This window comes from Mobula hypostoma, unplaced genomic scaffold, assembly GCF_963921235.1.
Source record: "Mobula hypostoma unplaced genomic scaffold, sMobHyp1.1 scaffold_62, whole genome shotgun sequence".
NCBI classification, from domain to species: domain Eukaryota; kingdom Metazoa; phylum Chordata; class Chondrichthyes; order Myliobatiformes; family Myliobatidae; genus Mobula; species Mobula hypostoma.
Genome location: NW_026948193.1, coordinates 456,245 through 477,341, shown reverse-complemented (window position 1 = coordinate 477,341; position 21,097 = coordinate 456,245). Strand labels below are relative to the sequence as shown.

Here is a 21,097-nt window from a genome sequence, read left to right as displayed (position 1 = left end):
CTGACCCCGGGAGTTTGTGATGGGATGGAGTGCAGGGAGATTCATTTTGTGTCCGACCCCGGGTGTGTGTGATGGGACGGTATGGAGGGAGGTTCACTCTCTGTCTGATCCCGGGAGTGTGGGATGGGACAATCAGGGCCACAGACAGTCCTTGCAGGTGAGGCGACATTTCACCTGTGGGTCGGCTGGGTTGATATACTGCGTCCGGTGCTCCCGATGCGGCCTTCTATATATCGGCGAGACCCGACGCAGCCTGGGAAACCGTTTCGCTGAACACCTACACTCTGTCGCCAGAGAAAACAGGATCTCCCAGTGGCCACACATTTTAATTCCACGTCCCCTTCCCATTCTTGTATGTCTGTCCACGGCCTCCTCTCCTGTCAAGATGAAGCCACACTCAGGTTGGAAGAACATCTTATGTTCTGAGTGGGTAGCCTCCAAACTGATGCCATGAACATTGACTTCTCAAACCCGTTAATGCCCCACCTCCCATTTCTACACCATCCCTTGTTTATTTATTTATTTATTTATTTATTTATTTTTAATCTTTTATGTTTTTTTCCTTTGTTTCCCCTCTCTTTTTTCTCCCTCTGTCCCTCTCACTATAACTCCTTGCATCCCCTCTCCCCCTTTCTTTCTCGCTTGGCCTCTCATCCCACGATCCTCTCCCTTCTCCAGCCTTGTATCCATTTTGACAATCATCTTTCCAGCTCTCAGCTCCATCCCTCCCCCTCCTGTCTTTTCCAATCATTTTGAATCTCCCCCTCCCCCTCTCAAATCTTTTTAATACAGTATCTCTTCATTCAGTTAGTCCTGACGAAGGGTCTCGGCCCGAAACGTCAACCGTACCTTTTCCTATAGGTGCTGCCTGACCTGCTGAGTTCCACCAGCATTTTGTGTGTGTGGCTTGAATTTCCAGCATCTGCAGATTTCCTCGTGTTTGCATTTTCGGATCTCCTTTGTCGTTTGTTTTTCTGCGAGAGCAAGGCGAGTGCGCAGGGAGGTGGAGGTCAGGGTAGTGTAAGTATCTGGGGTATGAGGAAGCAGTGGTCAGCCTAGATGGGGATGGAGAGTGAAGAGATCCTGGGGACCAGACACTATTTTACTGACATCCCTGAGCTTGGAGCTGAGAGGCTGCTGTACCAGTGTGAGGAGCTCAGACCCATTATTGCAGTACACCGGGTGCGGGGGGCAGCAGTAACCCCACGTCACTGTTTCTCCTCTAATGAGACTCGAGTCCGACACCAAGACAGGAAGTTACAGCGGTTTATTGATTTCATCATGACAAATGTAAATTAAACAATGTGTGAGCTGCTGACGTGCGGGAATAAATAAACTGCTTCCGACTCACTCACAGTCACACACAATTAACTGACCGGCGACAACGGTGAACGGTTGAATAATCAGTCCCGTTTCTCACCGTCACTCTGCATCGGGGAACCGATGATTATAAAATCACACTTCAGGGCCGTGTCCCAGATCGCTGCAGATCCAGGGTCACTGCCGAGGTATTTGTCAATTTAACATCATTATATCGGCCAGACTGCCGAATGCACCGTCCTCAGCAAAGGGAGCAAAAGGATTCTCTCCCCGGATAATCCCACCCCGGGACACCGGTGTCCCAGACTGAGCCCCGGCCCCCGGGATCTTTCTGTCCGTGTAATTCCCCGGGATCTCACGTGGGGGAGTCTCGAACACGCACATCCGGCGGAAGCTGCGCCGTTGGACAACAGGCGGAAATACATCACTGGGGGACCGCTTCCGAAGTCACAGAGCGCTGAACGGGAGTCAGCTCCGTCAGAAACGTTGGGAATTAAAGCCGGCTCGCGGCCATTAAAGGTAAGGGCGGGAGTTAAAGGGGAGAGCAGGGAATCGGCCAAAATGTCCCCATCCCGCGGGCGGGGATGTTCACACATTCAGATGTTCCAACGGTCACTGTCAGTCCGGGTCTGGGTTCCTGCAGAGATCTCAGTTCCTTCTTCCCGGTCTCACTGAACTGATTGTACCCCAGCCTGAAACAGATGGGAGAATAAAGATGAAATAAACAGATTACACAACAGTGTCGGTAACAGGGACTGGGGTTAATGTTTCAACAACACTCACAGACAAATATCACCAGAAAACCCGCGGATCCGCTGATATTTTATCACATTGAACATTAACACAAACACTCACCGGATCCGCTCCAGACTCGGGAGGGTCAGTATGAGGCGGCGGAGAGCGGGGACAGATCGGTCTGTCAGCGAGTTTAATCCCAGGATCAGCTCCGTCAGTGATGGGTTTGTACTGAGAGCGGAGACGAGATCCTCGGCACCAGAATCTGTGAGACCGACACTGTCCAGCCTGGAGATGAGAGAGGGTGAAGGTGAAGGACACAGAGAGACAGGAGACGGTACAAATCCCCAGTGTTTATCAGTAACTCAATTACTGATCACATTAATGTTCAGTGTCAGACACCCAGTGACTGTAAACACAATCTCACGCAGTCTGGTACTTACCACAGTTTCTGTATTTTACACTCCGGGTTCCTCAGAGCCGCAGACACCAGTTTCACTCCTGAATCTCCCAGTTCATTAAAACCCAGGTTCAGCTCCGTCAGTGATGGTTTTGTACTGAGAGCAGAGACGAGATCCTCGGCACCAGAGTCTTTGAGACCGACACTCATCAGCCTGGAGATGAGAGAGAGTGAGGGTGAAGGACATAGAGAGACAGAATACGGTACAAATCCCCAGTGTTTATCAGTAGCACAATTACTGATCACATTAATGTTCAGTGTCAGACACCCAGTGACCGTAAGCACAATCTCCCACAGTCTGGTACTTACCACAGTTTCTGTATTTTACACTCCGGGTTCCTCAGAGCCGCAGAAACCAGTTTCACTCCTGAATCTCCCAGTTTATTAAAACCCAGGTTCAGCTCCGTCAGTGATGTGTTTGAACTGAGAGCGGAGACGAGATCCTCGGCACCAGAATCTGTGAGACCGACTTTGTCCAGACTGGAGATGAGAGAGAGTGAGGGTGAAGGACACAGAGAGACAGGAGACGGTACAAATCCCCAGTGTTTATCAGTAACACAATTACTGATCACATTAATGTTCAGTGTCAGACACCCAGTGACTGTAAACACAACCTCCCACAGTCTGGTACTTACCCTAGTGTCTGTATTTTACACTCCAGGTTCCTCAGAGCCGCAGACACCAGTTTCACTCCTGAATCTCCCAGTTCATTCTCCCCAAGTCTAAACACAAACAGACAAATTGATGAACAAAGTGATTCAAACGGCGGATATTTCCACAGATTGTACAGGAGGGGTGTGTCTGAACTGAGGCCCACAATCGGGAGAGGAGATGCGCCCATGGGTTCTGGGTATCTGGTAGTCAGCACAGTCACACAGGTGGACTGATGCTGATAGTCACACACGGTGAAGGGCAGGGGAGGTCAATCTCACAATGGTATTTATTTCCTTCTCACTGGGACAGTCTGCTGACGGTACCTGTCCCTCACCGGGAAGGGGGTGTGAATCTCTGACCCACCTGGTGCAGTCAGTGTCGGTCTGGGTGTCAGTAACAGTGAGAAGGAACATTGTCAATGGACATGTCACAGGCAGAGAGAAACACAGCCATTCCTGTGATTTACCACCATTAAACCAATGGCCGTTGTTCACTGATCTGATGAAGTCTCCAACATCCCTTCACAAGGAACCACAGAACTCTCCCGTCCTTGGGGAATCACTGACCGATCCCCGGGCATTTGTCACAATTCATCACAATCTGATTTTGCTAGATTTACCCAAATTCACTTACATTGAAACAGCACAATGGAACATTTTCACAGCTCACAGTGAGAGATAAATCAAGTTACCTCAACTTCTGGCACTTGTACAGTCCGGGTCCCAGCCGCTGGATTCCTTCACACTGAATGTGGCAGCTCTCCAGGTCGAGCTGTTTTATTGTATCACAGAGTCCGATGACATGAGACACGACCGCGCAGTCAATCGGGGTCAGTGTCATTCCACTCAATGAAAGTGTTTTCACAGATCCCAGTGCGGCCTGAGCCAGTCCACGATTCTGAGACTCAAACAGGTAGTGCAATGTGTTCAGGAGGCTCCTTTTACCAACTTCACTCCTCGTGATTCCAATCTGGCGTTTAACCTCCTCCTTCACCCAGTCAATCACCCGGCAGGTTGTTTGATGAGGAAATGGACCCAGAAACTCCTCCAGGCCACGAGCTGTAATTGGAGAGGAGAGACCAGCAACGAAACGGAGAAATACCCCAAATCGCCCATCTGTCGTGTTGTGTGCTTCAGTGAGGAATTTCAGGATATCCCCGGGATGTGGATTCAGGAACTGTGCGACTGCAGCTACAAACTCTTGGATGGTGAGGTGTGGGAATGTGTACACCACACACCGGGCAGAATCCTCTCTCTCCAAAAGCTCCATCAGGAACCCAGACAGGAATTGGGAAGGCTGCAGATTGTAGTTGATTAAATCTCCATCTGTAAACACAATCTTCTTCTCGGACACTCCTCTGAAGGCCATCTGACCAACACTGAGTAACACCTCACGGGGGTTCTCAATCTCACGGCCGTGGTTTTTCAGGATGTTGTAAATATAGTAGCAGTACAGTTGGGTGATGGTCTTGGGAACTCGCTGCGGGTCCCTGACTCTTTGTGTGAAGAATGGGCCCAGTGCCAGAGCGAGGATCCAGCAGTAGGAGGGGTTGTAGCTCATGGTGTACAGGATCTCGTTCTCCTTCACGTGTTTGAAAACAGCTTCTGCCACCATCTGATCTTCAAAATGCCTGAAGAAATATTCCTTCCGTTCCTCACCAACAAATCCCAGGACTTCGGCCCGGACACTGATGTCAGCCTTTTCCAATAAATGTAACGCAGTGGGACGGGTGGTCACCAGCACTGAACACCCTGGGAGCAGCTTGCCCTGGATTAAACTGTACACAATGTCCGACACTTCACACCACCACTCGGGATCTGGGCACTGGTGCTTGGGTTCTTTATCTCTCCGACCGTCAGCAAAGTCGATGTTGTGCTTGAATTCATCCAAACCATCGAATATAAACAGCAATCCCTCTGGGTTCTTCCAGACCTCTCTCAGGGAATTCCCAAAGTAAGGATACTGATCCAGAATCAGTTCCCTCAGGTTTATTCTGCAGTTAATGGAGTTTAAATCTCTCAATTTGAAACTGAAGACAAACTGGAATTGTTGGTATATTTTTCCCGTGGCCCAGTCATAAACAATCTTTTGAACCATTGTTGTTTTCCCGATTCCCGGGACTCCGGCCACTACTGCCGACATCCCTGTTTTGTTTCCAAAGACAGATCTTTTAAATTTTTGCAGAAAACTCCTCGTAAATAATTGATCAGTCCGGATTTTTTCCAGCTTTCCGCGGAGATGTTGTTCTCTCCACTCCTCGTGGTCTCTGCCTCTTGCCAGCAGTTCATGTTCCACCAGTCTCCGATCTCGAACAGTAGAAATGACCGTGAGCTCAGCGTATCGATCAACCAGCTGGAAAACCTTCACCTTCTCCCTCATCAGGATCGTGTTGACTCTCAGTGTTTCAGTTTCTGCCCGCAGAGTCTCCTTGTGTTTCTGCTGAACATCTTTGGATGGACAGAAATAGGTTGTCAATGCCCAATCTGATGAACATGGAGCACACAACAGTTTTTCTTCAATTAAAAAAAATTCTTAAAGACATTGTTTGGGTGAAATCGGGAGGTCAGAGCTAAGAGTGTCTGAGAATGAACGATAGCCCAGAAACATTTCTGATCTGATTCAGTTTCACTGTGAAAGGCCCAACCCTCCCCTCTGTCCATAGTTTGCAGATTCCCCGGTGCTCCAGCGAGCAGCAAGTGCACACGTGATTCCTGAGAGGAGAGTGTTGTGTGGAGTGGCTGGTTTCACTGCTTTCACTGCTCAGCTTCTGTTGAACTGTGCAACAGTGGAGAGGGTAACAGCGGGGGGTGGGGGGTGGGGGGTGTCCATTTACTTGCTCTACTGACTTTTACCTTTCTCACAATGGACCCCATGTTCTTGACAGCCCTTTAGGATTCAGCTGTCAGTACTGAGCCACAGAAACGGAATATAATTTCCGTTTCCTTTTCCAGGCTGAGCCAGTCACAATGTAATACACACTCCACTAGTCTACAGTCTCTTATTCCCTGAGGAGCTGTTAAATGAACTCAAGCAATTCCCCGATGATGCGCGGAAGAGCAGGAAGCTGAAGAGGATGGCAGCGGTAATAGGGAAGTCTATAGTTAGGGGGACAGGTAGGCGATTTTGTGGACACAAAAAGGAAACACCGATGGTCTTTGCCTCTCAGGTGCCATTGTCCGAAATGTTTCTGGATGCGGCCACAATATCCCGAGAAGGGATGTTGAGCAGCCAGAGGTCGGGGCAAATGTTGGTACCAACGACATAGGAAGAGAAAAGTGAAGAGCTCTGGAAATCAGAGCGCAGGGTGTTAGTGAAAAAGCTGAGAAGCAGGACCTCAAATGTAGCAATCCGATGAGGACCAATATTCTTACGGGAAGATTTACAGGAGCTGTTAGGAGTGTTTTAACCTAAAATGGTAAGAAGGTTGGAACTAGGACGATAGAGCTGTGGATGAACCAGCAGGTTTACAAGTAGACGATGGGTGTAACATGAATATAAGGAAGGACAAGCCAATGACTGGGTTCACATACAGACAGAGCAAAGTGTTAAATTGTACCACATAGACAACATTCAAAAGGGCGCAGATGCGGACTGAACGCATTGTATTTAAAATGGGCGCAGCGTTTTGAATAAGGTGGATGAACTCTTGGCGCAATTAGAGATTGGTCCTTGTGATGTTGTGGGCATCACAGAGTCATGGCTGAAAGAAGACAGTTGGGAGCTTAACGTTAAAGGATGTCTTGTCAAAAGGACGGGCAGGAAGGCAAAGGCGGTGGTATTGTAGCTGAGTTGGTTCGAGATAATAAGAGGAATAGATAGAGTGGATAGCCAGGGCACCACTGCTCAATACAAGAGGACATGGGTTTAAGGTAAGGGGTGGGAAGTTCAAGGGGGATATTAGAGGAAGGTTTTTTACTCAGAGAGTGGTTGGGTGCGTAGAATGCACTGCCTGAGTAAGTGGTGGAGGCAGATACACTCGTGAAGTTTAGGAGACTACTAGACAGGTATATGGAGGAATCTAAGGTGGGGGCTTATATGGGAGGCAGGGTTTGAGGGTCGCAACACCATTGTGGGCCGAAGGGCCTGAACTGTGCTGTACTGTTCTATGTTCTCTGAGATAGAATCACATCTTTAGAAAGTGGTGGCATAGGGTCAGAGAATGCTGAATCTTTGTGGGTGGACAAAAGAATCTGCAAGGGTTAAAACAAACAAAAAAAAAAGATTTATGGGAATCCTTTATTGGCCTGCAAATAGTAGCGAAGGTGTGGGGTTGAGATTGCAAAGGGAGCTGGAAAAGGCATGTAATAAATGTGATGTCGCAATTGTAATGGGGACTTCAATATGCTCGCAGAATAAGAAAATCAAAACAAACTTCAGGAGTTGCAAAAGAGGGAATTTATTGAATACCGATAAGTTAGCGTTTTAGAGCAGTTTGTGCTTGAGACTACTCAGGGAAAGGTTATCTTTGATTGGGTGTTGTGTAATAACCCTGATCCTATGAGGGAGCTTAATGTAAAAGAACCCTTAAGAGGTAGTGATCATCATTTGAGTGAATTCATACCGCAGTTTGAGAGGGAGAAGCTTAACTTACAGTATCAGTATCGCAATGGAATAAAGCAAATTACAGAGGCACGAGAGAGAAGCTTACCCAGGTAACCATAGAAACCATAGAAACTACAGCACAGAAACTGGCCTTTTGGCCCTTCTTGTCTGTGCCGAACCATTTTCTGCCTAGTCCCACTGACCCGCACATGGACCATATCCCTCCATACACCTCCCATCCATGTATCTGTCCAATTTATTCTTACATGTTAAAAAAGAACCCGCATTTACCACCTCATCCGGCAGCTCATTCCATACTCCCAACACTCTCTGTGTGAAGAAGCCCCCCCCCCCAATGTTCCCTTTAAACTTTTCCCCCCTCACCCTTAACCCATGTCCTCTGGTTTCTTTCTCCCTTTGCCTCAGTGGAAAAAAGCCTGCTTGCATTCAATCTATCTATACCCATCATAATTTTATATACCTCTATCAAATCTCCCCTCATTCTTCTACGCTCCAGGGAATAAAGTCCTAACCTATTCAACCTTTCTCTGTAACTGAGTTTCTCAAGTCCCGGCAACATCCTTGTAAACCTTCTCTGCACTCTTTCAACCTTATTTATATCCTTCCTGTAATTTGGTGACCAAAACTGAACACAATATTCCAGATTCGGCCTCACCAATGCCTTATACAACCTCATCATAACATTCCAGCTCTTATACTCAATACTTTGATTAATAAAGGCCAATGTGCCAAAAGCTCTCTTTACGACCCTATCTACCTGTGACGCCACTTTTAGCGAATTTTGTATCTGTATTCCCAGATCCCTCTGTTCCACTGCACTCCTCAGTGCCTTACCATTAACCCTATATGTTCTACCTTGGTTTGTCCTTCCAACGGGCAATACCTCACACTTGTCTGTATTAAACTCCATCTGCCATTTTTCAGCCCATTTTCCCAGCTGGTCCAAGACCCTCTGCAGACTCTGAAAACCTTCCTCACTGTCTACTACACCTCCAGTCTTTGTATCATCAGCAAATTTGCTGATCCAATTTACCACATTATCATCCAGATCATTGATATAAATGACCAATAACAATGGACCCAGCACTGATCCCTGTGGCACACCACTGTTCACAGGCCTCCACTCAGAGAAGCAATTCTCTACTACCACTCTTTGGTTTCTTCCATTGAGCCAATGTCTAATCCAATTTATGACCTCTCCATGTATACCTAGCGACTGAATTTTCCTAACTAACCTCCCATGCGGGACCTTGTCAAAGGCCTTACTGAAGTCTATGTAGACAATATCCACTGCCTTCCCTTCATCCACTTTCCTGGTAACCTCCTCGAAAAACTCCAATAGATTGGTCAAACATGACCTACCATGCACAAAGCCATGTTGACTCTCCCTAACAAGCCCCTGTCTATCCAAATGCTTGTAGAGTCTGTCTCGTAGTACTCCCTCCAATAACTTACCTACTACCGACGTTAAACTGACCGGCCTATAATTTCCCGGATTACTTTTCGATCCTTTTTTAAACAACGGAACAACATGAGCCACTCTCCAATCCTCCGGCACCTCACCCGTAGACAGCGACATTTTAAATATTTCTGCCAGGGTCCCCGCAATTTCAACACTAGTCTCCTTCAAGGTCCGAGGGACACCTTGTCAGGTCCCGGGGATTTATCCACTTTAATTTTCCTCAAGACAGCAAGCACCTCCTCCCTTTCAATCTGTACAGTTTCCATGATCTCACTACTTGATTCCCTTAATGCCATAGACTTCATGCTAGTTTCCTTAGTAAATAAACTATTTAAGATCTCCCAAATTTCCTTTGGTTCCGCACATAGCCGACCACTCTGATCTTCAAGAGGACCAATTTTATCCCTTACAATCCTTTTGCTCTTAATATACCTGTAAAAGCTCTTTGGATTATCCTTCACTTTGACTGCCAAGGCAACCTCATGTCTTGTTTTAACCCTCCTGATTACTTTCTTAAGTATTTTATTGCACATCTTATACTCCTCAAGCACCTGATTTACTCCCTGTTTCCTATACACTTCATACAACTCCCTCTTCTTCTTTATCAGAGTTGCAATATCCCTTGAGAACCAAGGTTCCTTATTCCTATTCACTTTGCCTTTAATCCTGACAGGAACATACAAACTCTGCACTCTCAAAATTTCTCCTTTGAAGGCTTCCCACCTACCGATCACATATTTGCCAGAGAACAACCTGTCCCAATCCACACTTTTTAGATCCTTTCTCATTTCTTCAAATTTGGCCTTCTTCCAGTTAATAACCTCACCCCTAGGACCAGATCTATCCTTGTCCATGATCAAATTTGAAACTAATGGTGTTATGATCACTGGAACCAAAGTGCTCCCCTACACAGACTTCCGTCACTTGTCGTAACTCGTTTCCTAACAGGAGATCCAATATTGCATCCCCTCTAGTTGGTCCCTCTATATATTGATGTAGAAAACTTTCCTGAACATATTTTACAAACTCTAAACCATCCAGACCCCTAACAGTTTGGGAGTCCCAATCAATATATGGAAAATTTAAAATCCCCTACCACCACAACTTTATGTTTCCTGCAGTTGCCTGCTATCTCTCTGCAGATTTGCTCTTCCAACTCTCGTTGACTGTTGGGTGGTCTGTAATACAATCGACCTAATGTGGCCATACCTTTCCTGTTTCTCAGCTCCACCCATAAGTACCCAGGTAGATTGGAGAAGGATACTAGTGGAGATGACGGCAGAGCAGAGACAGCTGAAGCTTCCGGGAATAGGTCACAATTTGCAGGATAGATATGGCCCACGGAGGAAGAAGTTCTCAAGTGGCAGATATAGGCCATCATGGTTGACAAAGGAAGTTGAAGTCTGCATAAAAGCCAAGGGAAGGGCATACAAGATAACAAGAGTGAGGGAAAGTTGGATGAATAGAAAACTTAAAATCCAACAAAAGGCTACTAAAAAGCTATAAGGAGGGAAAAGATGAAATATGAGGGCGGAAAAGCCAATAATATAAAGCAGAATTATAAACACTTTTTTCTGTTATATAAAGAGTAAAAGGGAAGTGAGAGTTGATACTGGACATTGGAAAATGACGTTGGTGAGATAGTAATGGTGGACAAATAAATAGCAGAAAAGCGTAATGTGTGCATTGCATATATCTTCACTCTGCAAGACGCTAGCAGCGTGAAGTGGTCTGCGAGTGACGGGCAGTAGGACAGAGTACCATTCTATTACAAAAGAAAAAGTTCTCGGCATACTGAAAGCTCTTAAGATGCAAAGTCACCTGTACCAGATGGACTGCATCCCACAGCCATGAGAGAGGATGCTGAAGAGATGACGGATGCATTGGTCATGAACTTTGAAGAATCACTTGATTCGGGCATGGTCCTGGAGGACTGGAAGATTGCAATCTTTAAGAAGCGAGGAAGGCAAAAGAAAGAAAATTGTAGGCCAGTTAGCCAAACCTCAGTGATTGGGAAAGAATTGGAGTCTCTTATTAAGGTTGAGATTTCAAGGTACTTGGATACTAATGACAAAGTAAGTTAGCATGTTTTCTGTTAGAATTCATCGAGAAAGTAAGAAGCAGGGTGGACAAAGGAGTCAGTGGATGCCACTTATTTGGATTTTCGGAAGCATTTGATAAGGTGCCGCACATGAGTCTGCTTAACCAGATAAAAATCTATGGCGTCACAGGAAAGATACTGGCATGTGTAGCGGAATTGCTGACAGGCAGCAGGCAGTGAGTGGGAATAAAAGGGGCCTTTTCTGGTTGGCCGCCAGTGACTGGTGCTGTTCCGCATGGATCAATATTGGGACAACTGACTTTCAGATTGTTTGTCAATGATTTAGATGAAAGAATGAATGTATTTGTGGCAAAGTTTGTGGATGATACAAAGATAAGTGCAGGGGTAGGTAGTGCGATTGCAACAGGACTGAGAGAAATTGGAAGAATGGGCAAAAAGTGACAGATGGAATACAGTGTTGGAAATGTATGATGATGCATTTTGGTAAAAGGAGCAGACTATTATCTAAATGGAAAGAGGGTCCAAGCATGGTAGGTGCAGAGGGACTTCGTAGTCGCAAGCAAAACTCCCAGAAGATCAGTTTAAAGTTCAACTCTGTGGTAAAGGCAACAAATGCAACGTTGGCATTTTTTAAAAAAGAGAAGCGAATATAAATGCAAGGAGAAAATTATGGGCCTTAACAAGACTGTAGTCAGTCCGCATTTGGAGTATTGTCAACAGTTTTGTGCCCCGCACCTCTGAAAAGATGTGTTGTCATTAGAGAGAGTCCAGAGGAGATTCAACAGGATGATCCCGGAAATGAAGGGGTTAACATATGAGGTGTGTTTTGGCAACTTTGGGCCTGTAGTCACTGGAATTTTGAAGAATGCGAGGGAATCTCTTTGAAACCTACCAAATATTGAAAGGACCAGATAGGGTGGATGTGGAGGAGATGTTTCCCATGGCGGGTGTATCCAGAACCAGAGCGCACAGCCTCAAAATTGGGGGGCGATCCTTTAAAACAGGTAATGAGGATTTAAAAAAAAGGGCTAGAGAGTAGTGTACCTCTGGAAGCCTCTGCCACAAACTGCAATGGAGGCCAACTCCATGGGTATATTTAAGGCCAATGTTCCTAATCAGTTAGGGCATCAAAGGATATGGCGAGAAGGCAGGTGTATCGAGTTGAGTGAGATCCGGGATCAGCCAAGACGGAATGGTGCAGCAGACCGATGGGCTGAATGGCCTAATTCTGCTCCTATGTCTTGTGGTCTTATGGAGGAATAACAGCAAATCTCGACCGCACTTTGGATCGGAGGTGTGAGAATTTCCATGCTGGAGCTGAATGTTCCTATTGTAGAGGTTTGGCTAGAGTTTTGAGAGACCTCAGGATATTTGGCGGTAGGGAAAGGGGAACGCGAAGGCTTCCTCTCTGACCGACGGGAATGTCTGTTTAGCAAACTCATAGATGTCGCCAGGTGCACAGCCGATGACTCAGACGGTAAAAGGTGCTCTGGAAAATGCAAGTGGTTACCTGTCTTCCAGCCACAGCATCAAAAACTGTCTCCCAAACTCTGACGGTCTCTAAACATGCCCCTAAAGGCAGGTATTCAGACTCAGAGTGATATACAGACGTTGAGATTTCCTCTTCATCGCTTACCTTTCAGATGCGCGGGCACTTCAGATAAACCCCGCTCAGTGTCCATGAAGGCAAACTGGCCGTCACCTGTTCAAACAGATTAACCTGCATGAAGTCTGTTCTGTGCAATACTGTAAATTCATCAGCATTTACATCTGTAACACACAGTGTATTGTTCACCGTACCACGTTCCCGTATTTCATTCAATATTCTGCTCAGCTTCGGTAAATGGTGGTGTAGTTTCACAAAGGATTCCCACATCACCCTCCGGGCCCCGGAGCCCTTCTCCATCACCAGATCCAGGAGGAGTTTGGAAGCGCCCGCTCGGTTTCCCTTCTCCGCCAGCTCAGTCACGCTCTGTAATGAACAATGGGGAATATATTGAGGTGCGGAGAGATGGGTACAAATCTGCCCTGAACATGGACTGACCCAGCACATTCTGCTCGCCACAGATCACTAACAGCCATTTAAGTGTTCATAGCGGGGGAAAAGATTTTAAAAGAAGCGAGCGGGGTCAGTCATGTCCTTCTCAACGCCACAGATTGTGGGGAATGATCCACTTGGCAGGTTTTAAGCGGAGCAAACATAGTGTGAGTGAGCCAGAGATAATGTGGGGAGTTGCGGCTTTGTGTCAGAGTGGGTTCAGTGAGGAGAGGCAGAGGCTTTATGTAGATTTTAGATAGTATTTTCCCTTCCTTTTCACAGCTAGAACAGTGAGAATACCAGGCAGGATAGTGGAATGCTCTTCCTAAGGGGTCTGACAAGGCAGGGAGACCGCCAGTGTCCCCGAAAACTAGACCTTCAGGAATTGCATCCAGCTGCAGCTTCTTACAGACTGTGCTCAGGAATTGGAGCAGGAGCTGGATGAATCCAGGATCATTGAGGAGGCTGAGAGGTTGACTGACTGGTTATACAGGGAGGGAGCTATACCCAAGGCGCAGGGCACAGGTAACTGGGTGACCATGAGAGGGAAAGCGGAGAGGCAGCCACTGCAGGAAACCCCTCTGTAACAGGTATACAGGTTTCTGTTTCGGGGTATGACCTAGCAGAGGAACGCCACGGTCATTAAGCCTCTGGTACCGAGTTTGGTTTTGTGATTCAGAACGAGTGAGAAGCGTAAGCTGCACTAACAGGGGGAAATTTTGCGGTTAGGAAAACAGACTGGAGATTCTGTTGACGAGAACAATATTTCTGGATGGTGTATCAGGGATATCTCGGTTCGAGTCTGAAACTTTCTTAAGGGCTGTGTGAGCAGCCAGAGGTCGTGGTCTACGATGGTACCAATGACAAGAGAAGGAAGTGTGATGAGGTCCTGCAAAGTGAGTTCATGGAGTTAGATGCTAGGCTAAAGTGCAGGACCCTAGGGTCGTGTTCTCAGGATTATTACCCGTACCACGTGCTAGTGAGACCTGAAATAGGGTGATAATACAGTTTAACGTCTGGCTGATGTGATGGTGCCTGACCAAGGGCTTCAGATGTTTGGGCCTCTCTTCCAAGGAAATTGTGGCCTGGACACCCGTGATCGTTTTGCACCCGAACTGGAGGCGGACTGAAACCCTTGCAGGATGGGTTGTTAGCGCTGCATGGGGAGGGGGAGGTGTTAAACTTGAGTTGCAGGGGGATGAACAACCAAAGTGGATAGTGGAGTGGTTGTGTGGGAAAGATGTTGTTAAGCCGACATACAAAGTCAGCAAACCAAAGGATGAGAATCGTGAAACATCTGTTTCCCAAAATGAGTATTATTTCAATGCAAGGAGTACTGTAGGAAAGAGAGATCACCCTAGCGCATGGATCAGCACATTGAATTACAGCATTGAAACCATTAATGTGATTTGGTTGGAGGAGGTGCAGGACTGGCCGCTCGGCATTCCAGGATTCCGTTGCGTTAGACACGATTCGACAGAGCGGGAGGGATTACAGATGGAGGGGTGGCATAACTAGTCAGAGAAAATGTCACTGCATTGCTCAGGCAGGACAAATTGGATAGCTGGTCCAATGAGACTACATGAGTGAAGCTACGGAATAAGAAAGGGATGACCATGTCAGTGGGATTATATTATAGAGCACCCAATAGTCAACGGGATTTAGAGAAACAACTGTGCAGGGAGATCACAGCAACAAGAAACACAAGATTCTGATGGTAGACAATTAACTTTCCATTTATTGACTGGCACACCGAGTGAAGGGGCTGGATGGGATAGTGTAGGTCAAATGTGTCCAGGGAAGTTTCTGTGCTCAATATATTCAGGTCAGAACTGGAGAGAGCGCGTTCTGGAATTCCTATTAGGGAACAAGACAGGGCAAGCGACAGAGGCATGTGCAGGGGAACACTTTGGATCTGGTGATCATCATGCCATTAGTTTAAATATCATTATGGAAAAGGATATGTCTGGTCCTCGGATTAAGATTCTAAATTGGAGAAAGGCCAATTTTAATGGTACCAGAAAGGATCTGATGAAAGTGGATTGGGACTGGTTGTCTTCTGGTACAGATGTACTTGGTAAGTGTAGGGCCTCCAAAACTGATATTTTGAGAGTACAGAGTTTGAATGCATAAATGACCACAAGTAAAGAGTTTGAATGTTCTAGACAGAATAAAAGGCAAGGGTACCTTCTTTTAGGGAACGTTGTCTTTTTTTTTAGAGGTATCACAGCCCTAAGTGCATCACAACTAGAGGCTCGAAGGATCAAATGATGTACTTGATGAGTACAACAAATGCAAGAGTTACTATAGGAGGAAATCAGGAGGGCTCAAGTACGGCGTGAGTTTTCTCTAGCAGATAAAGAGAAAGGCAACCCCAAATCCTTCATCAAATATATTTAGAACAAAAATATACCAATGGATTAAATTGGTCCTCTTGAAGTTCAGAGTGGGCCTTTAAGCATGAAGCTGAAAAAGGTGGAGGAGATTTTAAATAGATTTCTTTGATTTACATTTACTCGAGAGACATACAGAGTCTTTAGGTTGAGGGAAAACAGCGGTGAGATCATGGACTGTATACAGATTTCAGAAGAGGAGGTGTTTGCTGTCTTGAGGCAGATTAGGGAGGGTAAATCCCCAGGGTTTTCTTTCGTACGTTGTTTGAGGTTAGTTCAGAGATTGTAGGTGCCCCAGTAAAGATATTTAAAACGTCAGATGCGTAAGTATTGGAGGGTAGCTAATGCTGTTCTGCTGTTTGAAAAGGCTGTAAGAACAAGCCAGGGAATACAGGTTGGTGAGCCGAACACCAGTGATGGTAAAGTTATTGGTATGTATTCTGAGGGACTGGATATGAGTATTTGGATGGGCAAGGATTCATTAGGGATAGTCAACACTGATTTGTACCTGGTATATCCTGTCCAACCAGTCTTATGATTTCTCGAGGATGTTACTAAGCGAGTAATGAAGGTAAATGAGTGGATGTTCTCTATGTGGAGTTCAGCAAGGCCTTTGACATGGTCCCTCATGGGAGCCTGGTCAATAAGATTAAGTCTCTTGGCATTCATGACATGGTAGTCAGTTAGTTTAGATATTGGATTCGTGAGAGAAGCTAAGAGAGGTAGTTGGGATTTGCTTGTCTGATTGCAGAAATATGACTAATGGTGTGCTTCTGGGATCTGTACTGGGTCTGGTGTTGTCTGTCCTATATAAACGCTCTGGATAACAATGTGGTAAACTGGGTCAGTAAATCTGTGGATGACGCCAAGGCAGTAATGGCGAGGAACTTTAACAGAGCTTGCAGCGGGACCTGGAATAGCTGGAAAAAGGTAGAATGGATGTCGGCAGATAGAATGTATTGAAGACAAGTGTGAGGTGTTGCACTATTTGAGGATAAACCACGATAGCACTAAGACATTGAGTGGTAGGGCATTGAGCTGTGCGGTAAAATCAAGATATCAGGGAATATATATTCAAAATTGCTTAGAAGCGTTGTCAAAGGTAAATGACCTGGTAAAACATTTAGAACATTGTCATTCATATATCAAAATATTGAATACAGAAGCTGAGATATTGTGTCGAAATTGATGTTGCAGAGGTTGATTTGAAGCAATGGGAGCACCTTCCACTCGGAAGGATATCAATAAGATTGAGCGAGTGCAGAAAAAATACAAGGTGTTGTCAGGACTTGAGGGCCTGAGATATAAGGAAAGTTTGAATAGGTTAGGACTGCCATAGAGTGGAGGACGACTAGGAGAGATGTGATAGTGGTATAAAAGTTTATAAAAGGTATAGATAATGTAGATGGGAACAGACATCTATTACTGAGATTGGGTGAGACCGGGATTAGAGGTTATGGTTTAAGGATGAAAGATGAAAGAAAATTTGAGGGAGAACGTCTTCATTCAGAGGCTGGTGAGAATATGGGACGAGCTGCCATCGGAAGTGATATATGTGCATTCGATGTGAACATATAAAAACAATTTGGATAACTACATGAATGCGAGGGGTATGGATGTCTCTAGTCGGTGTGCAGATCAATGCAACTAGGCATATAATAGGTCAGTGTGGACTTGATGGGCTGAAGAGCCTGTTACTGTACTGTTAGTGACTAAAGTCAAACTATGACAGGGTCACTGTTGATTTTCCCTGGGGTAATCTCTGGTGAACCGCAGCAGGTTCACAATTAACTGCCAGGCTCCATGAGAGGTCCAGTGTCAGTCTACAGCTGGGGCCTGACAGTGAGGAGCAGAGAACAACTGCAGGACTTGTGTGCATGTCAAAGAGACCAAAGTCAAATGGTAGTAATGCAGAGAAGGAAGACTGGATTGAAATTGTCAGCTGTCTCATGTGGAATGTTAGGGTTAGGGATAATATGTGGCTCTTCACTAAAATTCAGTCTGGTGAGGAATAGGTAAACGTGTCCCAGTAACGAAGGACCATGAGAAAGGCATTACTTTGTAATTCTGGGTTAGCTGCAGATGCTTGGACTATTTTCAATGGTATTATTTTGCAGTTTCCAGTGTTAACGGTATATGCTGTAGTAATTACAAACTCCAAATGGAACAGTCACATGGAACGGGAGGTAATTGAACCATGAGGCATGTTGGACTATTTGATCAAATGCAATGAGAGGGTCAGCAGTTGAAAAGAGAGATGATATTCAGTACTGCCTGTTAAACTGACGATGGGGTCGAAGGTAGACTCGAGAAATGAGCTGAGAAATAAGTCACTACATATTTGATTTGTGGGAAACCCGGGGGCAATCAGGAGAGTCTGATGAGTGGCCATTAAGGTTGAGCAGTGGGAACATGATGTGATGTCAGACTGAGTGGTGAAGAGTGGTTATCAGTCCACTTGCAATGTCCGCCAAGTGTCACATCACTAAAATCACCTCTCAATCATTGACTGTGTCCTAACCTGTCTAAAAATTAATGTGTTCAGAAATACGGACAGAGGCTTGTATTGGTTAATAAAAGTTCAAGGTTTCTGCAAATGAAAACTCTTTTCTTGATGCTGACCACAAGCATATCAGGATTTTCAGAGCCCAGAGGTGATAATACAACTGTTCTGTCGGTCTGTGATAGATTCAGTAGAATCTACACTCAGTCTATGTCCCTACCACTTACGTGATACTCTGGCCCAGTGAAGTGATCTTCGGCCATTAACATGAAGCCGACTCCCTCCACACCCTCCTCAATCGCCTGCTCCAGTCGCTCCATGTAGAATCTCGTCAACCGGAACAGTTGGTGATCCTCACAATTTGACAGGAAGGTGGAGATTGCGGAATTCAGATCTGTAGTTGGTCATAGAACATACAATAGTAGAGTGTACCATGCGTATGCGGACACGATGCCAATTTAAACCAATCCCATCATCAGGAACATGGTCAATATCCCTCCGTTTCCGGCCTAGTCATGAGTTCAAACGCATCTCAGATGCTGCTGAGTATCTGTTTCCAGTCCCTCCCTTGGCAGCTCATTCCAGACACTGATCACCCTCTGTGGAAAACATGCTTCCTAAATCCCCGTTAAACTTTACCCTCTAAACTAATTCCTATTCACTCCAGCGTTTGATATTTGCGCTGAGTCACAGACTATTGAACTTTGCTATGCCTCCCACTCCTAACAGAAAGGAATCCAAGCTTGATCGACCTCTCCCGGAAACTCACCTGCACCCTCGCCAGAGCCTCCACATCATTCTCGTGATATGGCTACCAGATTTGTGCACAATACTGAGATTGTCTCTTAACCAAATTTCATCCAGTTGCAGCACAACTTTAACATTTACATGCTCACACATCAAAATCGTCGTAAGCATGCCGCCAATTGTGTTCACACTTTCAGGGAGCTATGCACATCCATCACAGGACCCGTCCATATATCAGCCTTCCTAACGGTCCCAGCATTCACTGCGCACAGCGCTCGCGAACTTGACCTCCCAAGGTGCAACTCCTCACATTTGCCCAAATTATCTGTACTCGGGGACTTTCTGTTCATATTTCTAATTGGATGCTGAACATTTTGACAACAGTCCCAAATTTACACAACTCCGCCGAGTCGGTTAATCGACGAATCAGTCCACCTACGTGATTCTTTCTGTTTAATCATTCTGAGTAATACATAGTTTATTATTAAGTTATTTACATCACACACGAGGCACAGCGAGCCAGTAGCCTTGCGGAGATTACTGGTCACAGACCTTCACCCAGAAGAATGCTCCTCCATTCCTGCTCTATTTTATGTGGCCAAGACAACACTGAAATCAATGTACAAAGTCTCCGCTGAAGATTCCTCAAACCGAAACGTCGATTGTTCATTTCCCTCTATAGGTTTACTTTAATCCTATTCGCCAAGGACATTCATTGCCTCGGTAGCCCACTCAGATTTCCTGTTTAAAATTTCTCTTGTTCACTGTCTCCCGCACCCAGCCCGTTCTCCCACAATATAACGCCCCTTAACTGGGCCACAGAAAACAGACACCGAGAACTCCCCTCAGCTCCATTGAGCAACAACCCGGAAATCCGGGGAGAATTCACCACTGGCCTTCCAAACAGAAAACAGCATCTGTTTCTCTCACTGGCTGTCGGAGTCATTTCCCACATCACGATGTACCAAATACTGACAGAAATTCTGTCTGTTCCCTGGACAGATACATTGCCCGTTGCTGTATTCCTGTCTGAGTTTCGCCCACACCCACCTTATTCATGAGCTCCTTCTCCTTTCACTCAGGTGAAGATTAGCACGGTGAGCGGAGTAATTCGACCATTCCCGTTGTTAGGCCCCTGCGCTGGACCTGGTGAATTGTTCCAGTGCTCACGGTCGCTTTACCAGTCGGGTCAATGACCCCGTTGAATGGCACTTTTTGCTGTGCCCCTTTAGCGCCCAAGTTTATTCCTCTGAACTATTGATGATTTGACTACACGTGTACAATGACGACAGAGTTTTAATGACAAACAGCCCAGTGAACATACCTGTGTCCATTCTGACTCTGACTGACGTTGGTTGATTGTCGTCTGCTTCTCCGCCGTCCGGGTGGAAGAAAACACCAACTGCTGGCGAGGATGTGAAATACACAAATAAAAGAGTGAGTCAGTTAAGCCTGGTTTATACTCTGCGTCAACGCGTCGCCGCAAGGTCTGCATCACCGCAAACCCTACGCAAAGCTGATGAGGAACCCCACGCGACACTTGCATTGCTGCAACGCGCCCCTCTCACAAAATTTAATCGCGCGTCGCGGCAACGCAGAGCGCAACAACTCTGATCGGTCCGCTTCGTTGTATCGCATGTCATCCTACGCTGCAATAGCTTCCCATTGGCCGACTGAAGGGCAGGGAAGGAACTCTGGTTGTAATGTTTTCCATAAAGCTCCGAAATTGGACAGGTTGCTCTCTGGGAAGGATGTGATCGGTAGGTGGGAAGCCTTCCAAGGAGACATTTTGAGAGTGCAGAGTTTGTATGTTCCTGTCAGGATTAAAGGCAAATTGAATAGGAATAAGCAACCTTGGTTCTCAAGGGATATTGCAACTCTGATAAAGAAGAAGAGGGAGTTGTATGAAATGTACAGGAAGCAGGGAGTAAATAAGGTGCTTGAGGAGTATAAGAAGTGCAAGAAAATACTTAAGAAGGAAACCAGGAGGGCTAAAAGAAGACATGAGGTTGCCTTGGCAGTCAAAGTGAAGGATAATGCAAAGAGCTTTTACAGGTATATCAAGAGCAAAAGGATTTTAAGGGATAAAATTGGTCTTATTGAAGATCAGAGTGGTCGGCTATGTGCGGAACCAGAGGAAATGGGGGAGATCTTAAATAG

At 45.9% G+C, this 21,097-nt stretch overlaps 1 protein-coding gene across 1 annotated transcript; it reads right to left on the bottom strand.

Annotated features, from left to right (window-relative positions):
• Positions 1 to 941: 941 nt before the first annotated feature.
• Positions 942 to 18,525, bottom strand: LOC134341753 (NACHT, LRR and PYD domains-containing protein 3-like). The gene is given in 10 exon segments (XM_063039662.1): positions 942 to 1,928; positions 1,931 to 2,012; positions 2,176 to 2,343; positions 2,499 to 2,669; positions 2,825 to 2,995; positions 3,151 to 3,237; positions 3,861 to 5,616; positions 12,893 to 12,958; positions 13,057 to 13,228; positions 18,418 to 18,525. Coding segments are annotated over 10 exon segments (3,165 nt in total). The 5' UTR covers positions 18,511 to 18,525; the 3' UTR covers positions 942 to 1,529.
• Positions 18,526 to 21,097: the final 2,572 nt, after the last annotated feature.